Genomic DNA, 16,073 nt, shown 5'->3' with positions numbered 1-16,073 from the left:
CGCCTCATTCACTTGCACAGCTGACAGATGCAACCTGGCCAGTACATACATGCTCTGACGTCGTCGCGCAACTCTGGCGGTGAGTCCCGCTGAGACTTGGAGTCAAGCGACTGGTTTCCTATCCCGTTGTGTCCCCACTGTCACCCACTTGCACCTGCAGTAGTCGTGGTTTCTTCTTCCGACCGCAGAGCGTTCAACACGTCTTGCAGCGGACATGCGTTATTTCTCCATGTACGTGCGGCTCGTGCTTTTTGTGGGGTAGGCAAATTCGGAAGGAAGTCACGACCCAGCACTCTTGACCGGACAAACCCTCTGCGTCTTACACAAATGTGGTGCTACAAAGTGACAGCACTCGATGCGTTGTCGATCGCATTTCGTTAATTCTCCGTACAACGGACCGAGTTGCGCGGATCACTGTACCAAACAAACATCCCCTGAGACCGCCGTTGCTTTGCGTTCCACTACCTCCACGCCGCCGGATCACCAGTCTTGGCAATACTCTTGACGACTTGCTTTTATTGCCTACCTCTTGGCACCATGGAGGGATTGCTTTCCGCGCTTGGCACTCGACCTTGTGCCGCTCATCATTCGGGCAGCCAATCTACACGAGATTGACGATATGTGCGTCGGGCGGAAGTTACTTCCCGTTGCCATTGCCGTTCATCGCATCCTTGACGACAACGGAGGAAATGTCCGCCACTTGGCTGGCAGCACAACACAATCACAGGCACGAGATTAAAGAACCCAGCGGTGGGCAATGCGGACACCGCTCCAAGCTCTCAACACTTCATCTACCTATAGTGTCGTTCCAGCCTGCAAGACATCCACTATCTTTGCAGTGCATGCATTGCCTCGACTAAAACAGTGCCTAAGACACAACAATTCACTGTCTCTCGGGCACCAGCCTCGTTGACGATGCGCTAGGATGTAAGGAAGCTTCCGCTAACAAGACTCTGTGCTTGTTGCCATCAAGGTTTCGTCGAGGCTGGATAAGCTCACACACGGCAGCATCTCGGACACCTCCTGACCTTCTGTGATACATGCTTCGAGTGGTACAACAGCGCGGGAATCGCGCGCCAAGATGGGTAGATCACCTTGGCGCAGCAACGTGTGCCACTGGCAACTTTCTGTCGTGCATGATCTGCCCTCTCCGCCGGAATGGAGAGTTACAGTAACGTCTTGGCCTCATCTCGACGGGAACACTCGGAAGTCGGTCTGAAGAAGAAAGCGATCACGTCTACCACCGGTGAGACCACAGTATCTACAAAGACATGTGGTACCGTATTTTGGAATGCCATCCCGGTCTTATTGCGTTCTTGTTCGGGTCGACCCGATCCGGTAGGCAGTCTGGTGCATTCCACGAGTGATTACATATTGAGGTATGCATTAGCTCAAACTCTATCATCACAACGATGTAGATCATATCGAACAAGTTCGGGCCATATCTATCCGTGTCAGAGAGCGGGCAAAATCATATGTCTACTTTTACGGGCTCTCTTGGATGAAGCCTTGCACACGTTGTCGATCCTTGCGGACCCGGAGACACGCTTTATCTGATAACTAGAAGGACGGCGATCTGCGTGAAGTGCAGATCGGCTCTTCCATGCTGCACCGATTTGCTTCAGTGGAAGCAGAGCTATCGTCTCGTAGATGATTTATGTCACTCACGACATCACATCCTGGGAGTAATGCCCATTGTAGTATGTATTCTTTGTATGCCGGATTGCCCCGAGGTTGTCGTCATATCTTATTGTTTCCATTCATGTGATAGCTGAGTCCTAGTTCTGTTGCTCAGGCCCGCTTATCTCATCAAGAATTAATGCTCAATTCCGCTGACAAGTGTGCTGCGATCTATCTTTATGCTTTCTCGTCTCGCTAGTAGATACACGTCTCAGTGCAAAATCTAGAGAGAATTTTGCGGCCGTAGATCTTACCGTGCGTAGGGAAAGACTCTTATTCTGACCCTACACTAGAAATATCGTTTGCATGTCCTGCTTGGGTTTTCCGTAGTCGTATCTTGGCTTGTCGGTATACACAGGGCGAACACTATACATGACGCGCTGATCTTGCAACAGACCAATCCTGCGGTACGGAGGAACATGACCGTCCGTTGTAGCCTGGATGTCCGTTGTGTATACTTGCTCAACAATGAGCGCGGTATGTTCTTGATCGGGGCCAATTTCGAAAGCGATGATGCTGTACTTCTTCTCTTCTGTTGAGCTCCCTTGCCACTCGTCCCAATTAAACCGTTCTTTTGTACCATTTGCTTCCCTCATATTCGGAATCGAGGGGAGGCAATTCTTTTTCTCGCACGTTTTCTGTTTCAATAAGAATAGTAACGACCTGAGCAAGCAGTTTAATCCATCCTGATTGGATGTTGCCATAGGGGTTACTGCGTCGCGCGAGTGTCAAATGTACGTCCAGCACTTGAACCAACACGTCTTTGGTCAAAACCCAGCCCCCTGTCCATACTATTCCATGCAATGAAGCCCAGCTCCAAGTAGGGGCTATATTCACCCGATTGGGCGATTCCACGCTTGGTGAGTAGTATTTGTACCACAGCAGATCTTTTAGCAAGCTACTCCTCCGTAAGCCTGCGCAGTACACATCGTGACCATCAAGTTTACGATGTACGAGTCTTTCCAGTGACGACAGGGCGACTAATCGATCTTCTGGGTCTGTGAACCCAGTGGTGGAGTAGTCTGCAACGAAGTGCATCCAATTGTCTTGCTGCGGGTTCTTGCTTATTGACGACCTTGCAACGTAAAGTGAAGTATGCGTCGTGAGAGATGTCGCTCCTGAGTAACCCACCCGCACTTGTCCAGAGCCGAACATGTGACTACCTGTCTGAACTGGACGCCAACTTGCTTCAACATGCGAACACGTGTTTCCCCGCTGCTACTGTGCTGAATAACTGCACACGGAGCAGCGCGAATTCGCTCACTGTCCATTTTTGAAAGGAACCCATCCTCTGCACTATCGGCGCAAGTGGCGGCGATCGTGCATATAGCGTTATGATATGTATTACCCATGCGAGGACCCTCCGTGTTCCAGTCCATGTCATCGCCGCAGGCACCAGGCTGGACAATACATAGTGCGTCCATCCACAGAAATCGGATCCCGAGCCCCCGCGTTATGTGTTTGCCGTCTCTGAAAGTTTGTGGCATGCCTTCCATGTCTACATTAATTTGACGTGCGAAAGGCGCTCTCACAATGCAACTATGAGCTGTGGCTCCCCAACGATAGCTCAATGTGCAGTATTGTGAGAGCTCAGCTAGTGATGTAGTTCCGTCGATGATCCAATCATCTACATCGACCACGAGGACAATGGGGTCTCGAGAGAGATCTAATAGCCGCCGTGGTAGAGATTGCCGTATGTTGGATCGGACAGTAGCATCTTCGCAAGTACCCTCGCCACTTCTGCCCAGATCACCGTAGTATATCCTGCTACAGTCGCCATGAGATGATAGGCATTTCGCGAGAAGTCGTTGGGCTTGTGGTATCGCGGCTTCATCTACCAGAGGAGGAATTTGGTTGGCTGGGGATTCGAAGTCGCACATTCTTATGTAATTTACCTCGCCCGCCCTGAGTTAGATTTCTATAGGTCCAGTTTCAGGAGAATGTTTATCGTAGCACCGATAAATCCGCATTGGTTCGTCCAGATACTCGTCTAATGTTACCCAAGCGGCATACTGCCAACAAAGCGTACAGAGATCACACCCGGCACGCGCTGAGGCAATCATCTCTGCTCTTGATGACCAGTTTCGATCGAGTTGCGGCGCCGGCGGCACCTCTGCGAAGTTGTCGAACTTGCTGCATGGTTCACAACGAGGCATGACGCCTGTGGAGCCCGGGCAACAGCACGATGTGTCGAAAGCGTGTAGACAAGTGTACGGTCCTGAATCTAGGTTGGAGGTTATTGCTTCACAAGCCTGGAGATTGGACGGTTCACGAAAAGCCTGGGAATTCAACCACGCCACAATCTTGCAGGAGCGGGGTCCAGTTTCGTAGAAGATATCAGCGCCATACTTTCAAGGCGCATCACCACCGAAGCATGCGAGGACCAGGCCGGTCCGGTTAGCGGGTCAATGTTATACATTTCTATGCTTTTGCCCTTTGGTCGCACTCTTCGGCGACCCTATGTACATGCCATCGCTCTTCCAAGAGTTTTACACCCCACCGTCACCTCTGCGACCCATGCCAGAGTCTCCAACACGAATCTCTTTCTTAACATATGCCATTTCGCTAGCAGGCACAACCACCCACTCCCTCTCATCCATAATCCTATCCAAACCACAGCTGCGTCCTTTCCATCCCTCTCCTCTCATACTCCTCGACACTTGCCATGCCGCAGCGATGATATCATTTACGCTAACGCCATTGAACTGCGCGCCTACAACGCGTAAACGGCCCTTGAACTCGCTGGACATGCCTTGCGCGAATTGCTTGAGGCGATCATCGTAGCCGAGTGTGTATTGAGGAATGCAGTCGCGGGAGAGGTTTGCGATGTGAGCGGTGGGTTCTTCTGTGATGCCAATGTGTCTCCTGAGAACGCTCTTCGCCATTTCTAGACCTTCTTCCTCTGTGGGGAAATCTGTCCAGCCGTCCCACCAGTGACCGCCCATCATGACTGTGAGTTTTGTGCCGCTGGCTGTGTCTTGACCTTTGACGGCAGAGGAGTCGAAGATTACGCCGAGAGCGCGCTCAGGGTTTTGCTCGAAGGGAATGGATTGTGGGATGAGATAGCCGAAACCCTCAACGGGGAGAAGGTTGGGGTTAGGGAAGTAGAGGTTCACTGTCATGACTGTGACAAAGGGTGTAATCTCGTCGTTCTTGAGGGTGGAGATGGCGAGATCGAATGATTCCGTTGATGTTGAACCTTGAGTCTGTATACTGTCAGTACTTGCGGCTCCAACTGAAGACGATGAACGTACCCCAGAGATGACCTCAACACCCAACTTCCCGTTCTCGTTGAGGGGCTTGAAGCTCTGAATCGGCGACTCTGTTCTGATCTCAATGTTACCTTTTGCCTCCACGGCATCCACTAATGCCCGAACCATCTGCTGCAATCCGTTTCTGAATGTAAACATAGCGGAATCCTTCAGGTTCTTCGCAAATTCGAGGTCCAGATCAATCTCCTCGTTCATAGCTTTCGCTACTTCCCGATCATGTGGGTGGACGAGTGTAACCGGCTGCGGTCGTGGGTCTTCATTTTGCATGCGGAACCAGCCTCCAATAGCATTGCCGAATCGCGCCTCCAATTCCCACGCCGTGCTCATCAACGTCTTAGCGCTCAACTGGTTGATATCACCGGCATATATGCCGTGGAATACCGCTGAGACAAGATTGTCCGCTATCCTCTTATCCACCCTTCGTGCGAGCCACGAGCCAATTGTCTCATCCGACAGGGAATCCGGCCGCTTTGGCTTCATAGGTTCTGTGATCGCACCCAATACGCCCCTCAGTATGCCAGTCCGCCATAATGCAAAGAAGTCTGCGAAGGAGGGTTGTGCGGAGGGAAGGCGGTTGAGTTGGTCAGGATAGTAGATGAAGCGGTTCTTTGCGCCGGGTTCGCTGCGCCTCGTATATGTGATGTCGTCAACGAGACCGAGTTCTTGTATCTACACACACTCCATTAGCAGTGCCACTACGGTGTGGATATGTTCGACTTACCAGTCCCGCAGTGACAGTTGCGTTCCTCAACGTCCTCGGGCCCAATTCGAACAGTACATTCCCCTTCTTTCCCTCTGCATCCACAACGTCGACTCTGCGACTCTTGATCCAGCCACCCTTGTCCTTCCCCGCCTCAAACACCACCACTTTACTCTGTGGGAACTCCTTAGCAATGAAGTGGGCGCTTGTCAACCCCGCTATACCACCGCCGAGAATGGCTATCCGCTCAGGGTACGAGGACTGGTAGCGAACGGCGCATTGTGCTGTGGAGCGCAGGAGCAGACGTCGTGATGATGCGAGAAGTGGCCGATGCGGATGCAATGGGGATGGCGTGTAGGATGCAAGCGCGGGGCGCGCGGCAACGGTCTTCAACGTCTTCTGCGAGACATTCTGGAGCCGCATTGCCGGTTCAATTGGTCGCAAGATCGATTGGAGGGGCGTTGCGACGACGACCAACAAGTTGCATTGGGAAGTTCAATTGATGTTCCTGCGGGAAAATGTCCGAGCTTGGGCCGCATCCTCTCCGCAATCGATGGCTGCTGCCGTCATTGATTCAGCCCTACGTAAGTGCCATGCCATGTGCGAGCAATGTAGCTCACACAAGAGAGCAGCCATGACATCAGGTACACAGCTTGGTAACGGGCGACATGCTGAGGAATGCAGTGTTCAAAAAGATGTATTTCACAAGCTACTGTATACATATGATGTCACAGTCACAGCAGAACAAGTCTATCTACTAGGCGCAAAGTATACAAACCTCGAATATCGGATATTTCGCATCGGGATGGGGGCGTCGGGGGAGTAGCGTGAACGTGATATCGGAACGGGGTTCGAAGGGGGGAATGTGAGGTTGGAAGACTTCGAGGTGCTACGGACCGACCGAATAGTGTACAGGCAAGGAACTCGAACCGCATCGATATCGACCGATCGACCGAAACAAGGCGAGAAGTCCGAATCGAATGGTAGTCGCCGTAACCGTTCGCAAAGAAGATCCGAATCGAGCTTTTCGACTGCTGAATGCATTAATGTCGTGGCAGGACATAGAAGTAAATCTAGCCTCCACTTATGAAAGTAACAAAATCCCAGAAACCATTTTCCACGCAACAAAACACCGTGCTTGAACCAATTTGAGCACTCGTGTCAATACTAGCCTTGGGTAGACAGTGGCAGTAGACCGGATGCTGCGTGCTAGATGCAACGCGACTCGGCTCTACTCAGCCACGTCCAGGTCTTCGTGAGCGGGAGGGGGAGGAGAGTCGACTATATTTGTGATCAGAGTAGTTCGTCGTAGAAGGGGTCGGTTGCCTCACTCTTGCGGACTTCGCCGACCGGGTCAGCCTCGCGCTCACGCTCACGCCTCTCATCGCGATCACCACGGTCACGGTCGCCACGGTCGTCCTCGCGATCACGGACATCCTTCATCTCACGGTCGCCGTCAATGGGGCTCCTTGATCGGTCCCGGTCACGGCGGTCGTAGTCACGCTCGCGGCGATCATCCTTGCGAGGAGAAGCTCCGCGCTCGCGACGAGGAGAGGTGCTGCGACGGCGAGGAGAGCGAACACCTCGGTCTGCACGGTCACCACCACGGTCGGAGCGGTCGCCACGGTCGCCGCCACGCTCAGAGCGCTCACCACGGGGACGGTCACGACCGGAGTCAAACCGCCATGATGCCGAAGGAGGCGTACGGGCCCACTTTAGCTGGTTAGACAGACCCATGTCATTATACGGTTCGGACATACCTCGATCTTCAACAAGTCATCGCGGCCAATGCGCTTGTTGTGCATCTCGTGGTACGCGTCGTCGGCGTCGCGGCGAGACTCGTATTCGACGAAGGCGAAGCTGCTGGCCTGTTAGAGCCTGGGTCGTTTGCTGCTGGGGAGGGCCAACTCACAGTCTAGAAGAAGCCGAACGGGGCGCTGGGATGTCGCAACGGACAAGTCGGCCATAGCTTGAGGATTGTCAGATCGGTTGTTTGGAAGGAACGTGTGGAAGAAGGACGGAAGGTGCAGATCGTCGTCGACGCGCACGGGTGTTGTAGGCAAGGAGGAAGCTGCGCCGCGCAACAGCGGTCGCGACAGCCGTGGCGCGTGGAGTGTACAGAGGATGCAGAATCGTGGGCTACGATAGGAGACGACGATGCGATTGCGATCGGGCTGGGGCGAGGCGTTGGAAGACATACCGTTCGAACTCGTAGGCAAGGTCGCGAGCGCGTGTGCCGTGGCCGAAGCCGGTGACGTAGAGCGTGGTGCCGCCGCCGCGAGACATGTTTGTCGTCTAGTTGAGTATCGTGTATGGAGGTGAACGGTTCAAACTTGCAGCTGTGACAAGTCGAGGGTGACAATAACGGGTGTGGTTGATGATGGAAGGTTGCAAGTCGGCAGGAAAGTACTGGAGGCAGCTACAGCAAACGCTTGGACTAGCGCGCCTTGGCGTTCTCACGCAGATGTCAAGTACCTGAAGCTTCGACATTCACTCGACACCTGACCCTTGCGATTTGCGCTAATCGGCGGAACACTGACATCCATGGTGCGCATACTGTTGCATTGTTTTGGTTGGACCTACCCCTTCGAGATGGTCGGTGCCAAAATCCACCTCAATTCAACTGATAAGGAAAGAGCTCACGAGAGTGACGGAGGAAGGGCTGCGAGTGCTCGACTGACGATCAATTAATTACGTATTATACTGGTGGTACATCTATCGTTGATTGTCTACATTGTGATTACGCAGGAAATGCGCCGTAAGGTGCTCCCTCGAGCTTGAAGTATCCTGGCTGGAGCACCTGGAAGACTCCAGTTGGGTCGTACTCGCCAGAGATGCTTTTCAACTTTTGCTTGTTGGCAGCGCCATAGCTAGCGATGACATCTTGATACGGCGACGCGTAGTTCATATAGATGTAGTTGTGATTGAGATCCTTCTTCGCCGCTTCCTCGACAAGCCGCTCGTACAGACTGTTACTGAAAGACATGATCCGGGCATTATCCGCGACGTCTGTCCAGAGGATAGCCAGGTTACAGATGAAGATCGGGCCATCGCTGGGGTCGAGACCGAGCGCGTTGCCGCCGTTCTGTTGCATATTTCTCATGGCAGGGACGGTGATTGCCTGGAACGAGAGAACGGGCAAAATGCCCGCAGCGTCCTGAATCGCCGGCACCATGTCGAAGAAGATGTCGATGAACGCCTTGAAGATACCCTGATCCACCTTGAAAGTGCGGTCCCAATAGGTCTCTTGGACGCCATCGGGTGCCCCGGCACCAAGTTGGTTGGCCAAGGTTGACATGTTCGCAATGGCGGTTTGGTCGATGATCGCTGGGATGGCTTTCCAGTCGTCAAAAACTGCTGGCCATGGCGTAGGCTGGGAGTACTCTAGATCCTCGGCCGCAATCTTCATACCAGCCTGGAGCGCAAAAGAGACGATCTGAGCCTGTTTTGTATCCTTCTCTGCGTTGACAGCATAGTTGTAATATGCTTGGTACACTTTGTCCCACTGATCCTCAGTATGGGCGCGCTGCCCACCCCACATTTCACCTTGAACAAAAGTTCGCATGTTGAACTTGGTAACAATACCAAAGTTGTTGCCACCACCGCGAAGAGCCCAATAAAGGTCTGGTAATTCGGTGGCACTCGCGTCCACAATAATGCCCGAGGCTGTCACCACTTCGAAAGACTCGATGTTATCGCAGGCCCATCCATAGGCGTTCGCGTAATGAGAGATGCCTCCTCCTAGAGTCAATCCAGACACACCGACGGATGAGATCTGCGTACGGTTAGAAGAGCCATGGCAGTAGGGAGATATAGAGAAACAGGAAAGGAAAGCAACTTACGCGACCACCAATGACTTCAAGGCCATACTGCTCAATCCATGGATACACGTCCGCCCAGCGATTTCCTGAGCCAACAGAGGCGATCTTCTTGTCTGCAGATAGGGTCTTCTCGGTGAATTTCTCCAGGGCAATGGTAATGCCTCCCTCAATGCTAGATCCACCAGCAAAGGCAGCGTGTCCACCTCCTTTCACAGCGAAAGGACATTGCGTAAGTCGGGACAAGAGCACAACAGTTGAGACTTGCGAGGCAATACTAGGCTTGAACACACAAAACGGGTTCACAACGGCTTGCTGAGCTGCCCAATAATCGCTGGTGAAACTGTCGTATCCTGCGCTTCCTTCCGACAGCACAGTACCGTTACCAAAGGAAAGCCTTAGGGCTGCGCACTATACGTCTTATCAGTATCAATCTTGAGCAAAATGCAAAAATTATATCAACATACAGCTAGCGAACAAGCACTGGAGGAAGATCGCTCCGCTAGATCTGCCAGACCAGGGATACTAGTAACATCGAACCCGTTGTCTACCAAGGCTTTGGTGACATTGAAGTCGTCAGGCTCGAAACCGCTTGCCAGCACACAGGCTACAAAGGCGCTTGTCGAAGCAGCTGTTGTAAACTTCATGCTCCCTGTTCGCCGGACTGCGGAAGATGCCGGACGATGGTAAATAGCTGGTACCGAGAGAGTGGGCCAGCGACTGAGTTGCAGGGAGCCACTGCACTTAATGTACTCCGGAGTAGGTTTACCATATTCGTTCCAGGCCGCGAACGACACTACTACGGACGTGTTGCCAGTACTTGTCCGACGGGGCCTATAGCGCCCTAGCGACGCGGAACGGACAGTTCGGTCAAATTCTTAGTGGACAGTAATGTCGAAGTTTGTGGGGTAGGGACTAGTCTATTGACGCGAGGCGCGCCGTGGCAAAAGTATAGCATGGTAGCTGATAGCGGTTCTCATCTGGGAGCTTATGTGGCTGCATGGCAATTTCGACGTAGCGCAACATCGGTGGAGGCATGGAAGACATCTTTGTTGTTTCTTCTCCGAGGCCTCTGCGGGTAGATGCATCGCTTCCGATGGGCTGGGTTGCTGTGCATCAATCTTGCAGCGATTCGTGGCTCCACTTTGCAGCGTCTGTAGTAAGACATAAGAATTCACTTGCCAAGCAAGCGTTCGCGGGTTGGTGTTGGGAGTGGATGAGGCAGGAGCCAGCCGTGCCGCTCTTTCGTCTTTGCCACGGGACGGTTCAATGCGGCATGAACGCCACCACGCCAGCTGTACACTACCATCCGGGCATCCGCCAACCGCAAGACACCTTTTTGCACCCGCACCTATCGGACGGGAGATAGCTGACTGCTTTCACCCGCCTTACTACTGAGCAGATTTCCAGGAGCAGCCACTTCTACGGCTATCCAGAATCTCACCGTTTAGGTTCGCACCACGGTAAAGTCTGTGAGCCAATATCTGATATGCTAGTCTCAGTGAGGCTTGCCTCGCCGAAGCCTGCTCTCCGTCCATGCTGCCAGGTGGTAATCTCCAGGCACATGTCGGTAAAGTGACAGAAAAAGCATGCTGTCCGCTAGGTCCGTTCTGGCACCGAGGTCAGGCACCGTGCAGCTTCGGACGCTGTAGCGCAAATACGAGCAACAAACGACGTGGAATAGCGCGAGCGGAGAACTGCACCCCCCAAGCTAAGGGTTATTTAGCCAGGAGGCGTTTTGGGGGCTTGCTGACCTTTGTCCATCACGGAACACCAAACGTGCCCCATCGACACTTGAACAAGGCCATCACTACTAATTTCAGATTTCTTGACAAGAGTGCGCGACGTCGCGTAAGAGGAAACGATTGGGATACCAGATTCCAGGAACCGGGAACTGAGGACCGGGGCAATCCAGTCGCCGTCTAACCCTTACCCACGCTCCGACACGCGATGGCCCCCATGTAAATCAATTTGCATATGCGTCTTACGGGCTCTTATACCCCTACGCGCACTGTATTTTGAGTGATCCTTGGCAAATTCCAGCTGCGAAGTGTTTTAATCCAGAGTATCGGGCTTCGTGGATCAAAATTCCAGGTTCATTCCATCTTGACAGTTCCAACGGCACGATCTTGTCGCGACAAACAGCCGCTTCGAGGAACGAATCCTACTGAATGCTATCATACTTTGCACGACTTTGAACGACAACTGTGAACCCACAGCCTCACCACCATGTCCACTGGCGCTGACTGGATCTCGCAGCATGATTTACTCCGGACAGACTACGCTATGCTGGCGATGACGTCGACGGTCTTCATCGCACGGATCGGTGTTCAGGTCTGGCGGCGCAAACCCATCGAAGTGCAGGACATTTTACTTTACATTGCGTTCGCAGCCTATCTTGCTTTCACCATTCTCTACATCGTTATCACGCCAATTTTCTTCAAACTCCAGGCTCTCCAAGCTGGTCGCATTGCACCATGGCCAACTATGATGGAAGACATTATATTTGCCGCAAAAGTCATGTGGCAAAGCGGAATGGAGTATTGGACTTGTCTTTGGTTTGTTAAGTTCTCACTATTGGCGCTATACAAGAAGCTATTGTCTGGAATGCCCAAGAAGTACCTTTGGATCTGGTGGTTCACATTGATCTTCTGCATTGTGGTAAGTAACATTTCACGTCACTCTGTCCTGACGCGGAACAGCCTCGAACGAGCACGACTGACTGGGCACAGACATGGGCAACGTGTATCATTACAGGCCCTGGTCTAGCCTGCAACGACACAAAGAGCTTCTTTGGCGAGGGGGTCCTGTGTTCGTCGCCTAGTGAGACACGCCGGCAAACTGCGAACCTCTATTACGCATACGCGGTAGACACTGTGACCAACATGATGGGTGTGTTCGATACTCGTAAACCGTTAAGTGTTATCAGTACTGACAAGTGGCAGTCATGTTCCTACCCATCAGACTTATCTGGAACCTGCAGATGGAAAAACCAAAGAAGATCGGTTGCGGTCTATTATTCGCATCCGGCCTTGTGTGTATACTGTTCTCGACTATCCGCATTGTGCAGGTTGGTCAAGATGGAAGGCCTCGCTCACCTGATCCAAAGTGGCTGACCATGTGGACCATCATCGAATGTTCGACAGGTAAGTCCAACGCACCTCAAAATCCCGTGCTGGGCTCACATAATGCCAGCTATCATTATCGGTTGCTGTCCAGGTCTCGCATCCGCGGTTCCAAAGAGCCGCTTCCGACGAACAAACAGCGTCTCCTACGACACACAGGGCTACGTTCGACAATCGCCTAATCGGTCCAGTGGAAATGCGCCGAAGAGTCATGGCTTGAGGAATATGCTCGGTTCTCGGAATCGTGACAAGCACAGTGAGAAGACATCAGGGGACATTAGCATATCGAGGACTGGGCATGAGAGTGAGGAACAGCTCCCAGAACGCCGAACGACAGGCTCCGGTGTTCTTATTACAGATGAACTACGCGAGCAACAGAGGCTTCGTATGGAGGAGGATGAGCGCATGGAAGAGGCACGCCTCAAGTTTGAGCAGTCGCATGTGTGATCTTGGTACGCAGAATCATGAATCTCATAATAAGCGTTTTAGATGCTGTGACAGTTTGATGGAAGTGTTTCAGTGAACGATAACATCTTTTGATTTCTTTCGAGAACAACGACCGTTATCTGGGTTACGACTATTATGAGACAGGTATCAGCCAGTATCGAAGGTGCAAGGAGAGGCTGTTGTTAGTGTCGGCTCCGCCCGATTCTATTCCAACCATCGGCAGAGGTTATGCAACATTTTAGTCGTCTAGAAGCGCGACATACTGCTGATATCCGGTTATATTTGACTGTGAAACCTTCCATTGAGATAAGAACGCGGCTACTAGTAACATGACGACCGCGCAGCCCAAATTTTGAACAATCTGCACCGTAAAGCAGCCACAGGTTACCTTGATCCAGCATACAATGTCTCTGGGTGCTGTTAGAACAACTCCATAGAGCGCATCCTGATGTATAATCGGGTGGCGAAGAAGGCGGGCGATGGAACAAGACGCAACGCGAGGCGCTAGTGGGAGCGGCAAGTGCCGAGCTTTGATTGCGCAGAACTTGAGCAGGCGCTCCGAGACAATTACTTCCTTCTCCACACACCCACGCTCCAACCCACTGCACTTGACGCGCACCCATCTTCACGACTGACGACACACCTCTTACGACCGTCGCACCACGTACCCGTGATAGCCTTACGTCACACGTCAAGGAAGTCGCGTTCCTCGTCGCTCCCTTTGTTTTCCGCCCACCGCCAACATCGAATTCACGCGACAAGCCCATCAACCAACGCCTGCCTTCACCATGGCTGTCGATTTCTCAAGCGAGTCGCCGCTGGCGATGCAGCTGCAGCAGGTGGTCCAGCCCAAGCTCGCCGAGTTTGGGTGGACGACGGGCGGCGAAGACACGACGCTGTTCGAGTACATCCTCCTTATGCTGGCCAACGACAAGAATGAAGCGCAGGTCGCATCAGAACTCTCAAATGACCTGCTCGACCTGGGTCCGGAGAACACAGAGACACAGCAGTTTGCGCAGTGGTTATTCGAGCAGATCGAGCACCTCAAGCAGTCGAGCGGCGGCAACGCGCAGGTCACACAGTCAATCGAGAACCAGATGGACAGCACTTCAAACGACAACTCGGCAGCTGCGCAAGATACAGACATGGAAGGCGCGTCAGAAGGACAAGGCAATATGTATGTGAACCCTCTTCTTTCCCGCCCCTTTAGGGCAGCCTCACAAGCGAGAAGAGAGTGCAAGGAGACCGCGCACCCACGCGTATGCCCGAGCAAGGCGACGTCGCAGCATGCGGTGGCTCCTCTGCGCTCGCATTGTTCATATTACAACCAGCAGATTCTAACCGTGAACAGTCCCACAGGTCCCAAGGCTATGCGCAACGGCAGCGGTGCCCAAGCAGCACGTCCAGCGCGAGGCGGGCGGATGCTTAACCAACTCAACAAGAACATGGACCGTAACAGCGACTCGGTATTACATCGCGTACGTGGCGCCGGCGGTGGAGTTGGTCGTGTGAACGCGCACGCGCGCGACCCGCCAAAGGGTCCACGGGGCCAGAACATCGGTCGCGGAATCGAGGCAATGGCAAACGGCCGCGGCATGGGCAACGCCAACATGAACATGGGCCAGAACAACATGAGCGGTATGGGTATGGGCGGTATGCCGGGAATGCCTATGCCCGGGATGGGCGGTCAGAATGGCATGCCTGGTATCGGCCTGAACCCGCAACAGCAAATGGCTCTCATGCAAATGTACGAGCAACAGGCGCAGATGATGCAGCAGATTTTCTCCGGTGGTCAACCAACCGGCTTCGTCAACCCCAACTTCAACGGCAATAACCGCGGATCTAAGAAGCCATTACATCAACGTATAGACCGGTCGCACCAAGGCGGCAGAGGCATGAACCCGAATGCTAAGACATTCACCAAGAAGGAGGGCGAGGACGAAACGATGGCAGATGGTCCAGCTGGAGAGAACGGCAGCGGCATGGACGTCGAAGTGCCTTCCGGCCGCCCAGATCCTTCGTCCACTATGTGCAAGTTCAATTTGCGATGCAGCAACCCCGACTGCCACTTTGTTCACCAGTCGCCCGCTGCGATACCCGGAACTCCGGTCGACATGAACGATACGTGCGACTTCGGTGCGGCATGCAAGAACAAGAAGTGTGTTGGCAAGCACCCATCGCCTGCGCAGCGACAGAAGTTCCAATCAGAGCAGGAGTGCGCCTTCTGGCCTAACTGCCGCGATCCCTCGTCGTGCCCCTACAAGCACCCCACAGCAAAGCCTTGCCACAACGGCGCCGACTGCACTGTCGAGGGCTGCAAGTTTGGACACAGTGCCATCATGTGCAAATTCAACCCGTGTCTTAACGCCCGCTGTTTGTATAAGCATGAACCTGGTCAGAAGAAGATCACTACAAATAAGTGGGTCGCCCCTAAGGAGGGTGAACACGTTAGCGAAAGGAAGTTTGTTGACGACGAACAAAAAGAGGAGTTGATTATTCCGGGCAAGGACGAGGAAATGCAACAGGCACCGGCGAATGAGGGCCTAGACGTGCAGGCATAGAAGGATCCTGAGCTGTCTAACTGGGATATGGGTGGTGGATATGATACCATTGAGACGACGGGAAGGGGATGTGGGTTGGAACGTAGAGCATTGTATTATAGTCTGGATCTGCTGGACGAGGCGTTAGGGTTGGTGGCATGGCCCCAACGAGGAGGAGAGAGAATTACTTGTTTCTGGCGGCCCGCGTTGGCTGCGCTCTTCTTCTTACACATTCGCATCCTCTTACGCGTGACATTTGTGACTTTCTGACATGTCCCCTGGATGTACCCGCTGTTTTGCAATGATTACTAACTGGGCAAATTGTCGCATGCACTTGCAATCAAGGCACCTACAATGTGTACCAGACCTCGTAGTGCTACGAAATACTGTAATAGTTGCAATGCCGACTATATGCATGACCACGGATAACACGGTACCACAAGCCTTGGGAGTATAGCGATACGCGCTCGCGGTGGACTATCGAATGGAGA

At 53.0% G+C, this 16,073-nt stretch overlaps 5 protein-coding genes across 5 annotated transcripts; 2 read left to right on the top strand and 3 right to left on the bottom strand.

The window, feature by feature from the left end:
* Window positions 1–4,077: 4,077 nt before the first annotated feature.
* On the bottom strand, window positions 4,078–6,133 carry BKA58DRAFT_328417 (uncharacterized protein). Its single transcript, XM_046168121.1, has 3 exons — window positions 5,674–6,133; window positions 4,935–5,621; window positions 4,078–4,886 (listed from the first exon to the last, which is right to left on the bottom strand). Exons 1-3 carry the CDS (start codon window positions 6,073–6,075, stop codon window positions 4,170–4,172), a joined length of 1,806 nt encoding a protein of 601 aa, XP_046030924.1. The 5' UTR covers window positions 6,076–6,133; the 3' UTR covers window positions 4,078–4,169.
* An 812-nt stretch (window positions 6,134–6,945) lies between these two features.
* On the bottom strand, window positions 6,946–7,938 carry BKA58DRAFT_433817 (uncharacterized protein; the record flags this gene model as incomplete). The annotated part of the gene is made up of 3 exons (XM_046173223.1): window positions 6,946–7,365; window positions 7,413–7,512; window positions 7,853–7,938. The coding sequence occupies 3 exons, from the start codon at window positions 7,936–7,938 to the stop codon at window positions 6,946–6,948; spliced, it is 606 nt and encodes a 201-aa protein (XP_046030923.1).
* Window positions 7,939–8,109: 171 nt separating this feature from the next.
* BKA58DRAFT_350598 (uncharacterized protein) lies at window positions 8,110–10,390 on the bottom strand. Its single transcript, XM_046168524.1, has 3 exons — window positions 9,938–10,390; window positions 9,495–9,881; window positions 8,110–9,427 (listed from the first exon to the last, which is right to left on the bottom strand). Exons 1-3 carry the CDS (start codon window positions 10,115–10,117, stop codon window positions 8,393–8,395), a joined length of 1,602 nt encoding a protein of 533 aa, XP_046030922.1. The 5' UTR covers window positions 10,118–10,390; the 3' UTR covers window positions 8,110–8,392.
* A 1,158-nt stretch (window positions 10,391–11,548) lies between these two features.
* Window positions 11,549–13,099, top strand: BKA58DRAFT_12114 (uncharacterized protein). Its single transcript, XM_046164165.1, has 4 exons — window positions 11,549–12,131; window positions 12,203–12,362; window positions 12,416–12,616; window positions 12,666–13,099. Exons 1-4 carry the CDS (start codon window positions 11,700–11,702, stop codon window positions 13,040–13,042), a joined length of 1,170 nt encoding a protein of 389 aa, XP_046030921.1. The 5' UTR covers window positions 11,549–11,699; the 3' UTR covers window positions 13,043–13,099.
* A 505-nt stretch (window positions 13,100–13,604) lies between these two features.
* On the top strand, window positions 13,605–15,948 carry BKA58DRAFT_12086 (uncharacterized protein). The gene is made up of 2 exons (XM_046164159.1): window positions 13,605–14,219; window positions 14,394–15,948. Exons 1-2 carry the CDS (start codon window positions 13,831–13,833, stop codon window positions 15,601–15,603), a joined length of 1,599 nt encoding a protein of 532 aa, XP_046030920.1. The 5' UTR covers window positions 13,605–13,830; the 3' UTR covers window positions 15,604–15,948.
* Window positions 15,949–16,073: the final 125 nt, after the last annotated feature.

This window comes from Alternaria rosae, assembly GCF_020736505.1.
Source record: "Alternaria rosae strain MPI-PUGE-AT-0040 chromosome Unknown BKA58scaffold_1, whole genome shotgun sequence".
Classification (NCBI taxonomy): Eukaryota; Fungi; Ascomycota; class Dothideomycetes; order Pleosporales; family Pleosporaceae; genus Alternaria; species Alternaria rosae.
Note: the sequence above shows the minus strand (reverse complement) of the source record. Positions and strands in the feature narration are given on the sequence as shown.

What these genes read in the sequence shown, in the direction of transcription:
- BKA58DRAFT_328417 (XM_046168121.1), bottom strand. Translation starts at nt 6,075, where the DNA reads ATGCGGCTCCAGAATGTCTCGCAGAAGACGTTGAAGACCGTTGCCGCG. An exon ending in CAACTGTCACTGCGGGACTG is followed by an intron (nt 5,622 to 5,673) that starts GTAAGTCGAACA and finishes GAGTGTGTGTAG; the next exon opens with ATACAAGAACTCGGTCTCGT. An exon ending in GTGTTGAGGTCATCTCTGGG is followed by an intron (nt 4,887 to 4,934) that starts GTACGTTCATCG and finishes GACAGTATACAG; the next exon opens with ACTCAAGGTTCAACATCAAC.
- BKA58DRAFT_350598 (XM_046168524.1), bottom strand. Translation starts at nt 10,117, where the DNA reads ATGAAGTTTACAACAGCTGCTTCGACAAGCGCCTTTGTAGCCTGTGTG. An exon ending in CCAGTGCTTGTTCGCTAGCT is followed by an intron (nt 9,882 to 9,937) that starts GTATGTTGATAT and finishes TAAGACGTATAG; the next exon opens with TGCGCAGCCCTAAGGCTTTC. An exon ending in TTGAAGTCATTGGTGGTCGC is followed by an intron (nt 9,428 to 9,494) that starts GTAAGTTGCTTT and finishes AACCGTACGCAG; the next exon opens with ATCTCATCCGTCGGTGTGTC.
- BKA58DRAFT_12114 (XM_046164165.1), top strand. Translation starts at nt 11,700, where the DNA reads ATGTCCACTGGCGCTGACTGGATCTCGCAGCATGATTTACTCCGGACA. An exon ending in CATTGATCTTCTGCATTGTG is followed by an intron (nt 12,132 to 12,202) that starts GTAAGTAACATT and finishes GACTGGGCACAG; the next exon opens with ACATGGGCAACGTGTATCAT. An exon ending in CACTGTGACCAACATGATGG is followed by an intron (nt 12,363 to 12,415) that starts GTGTGTTCGATA and finishes GACAAGTGGCAG; the next exon opens with TCATGTTCCTACCCATCAGA.
- BKA58DRAFT_12086 (XM_046164159.1), top strand. Translation starts at nt 13,831, where the DNA reads ATGGCTGTCGATTTCTCAAGCGAGTCGCCGCTGGCGATGCAGCTGCAG. An exon ending in TCAGAAGGACAAGGCAATAT is followed by an intron (nt 14,220 to 14,393) that starts GTATGTGAACCC and finishes AACCGTGAACAG; the next exon opens with TCCCACAGGTCCCAAGGCTA.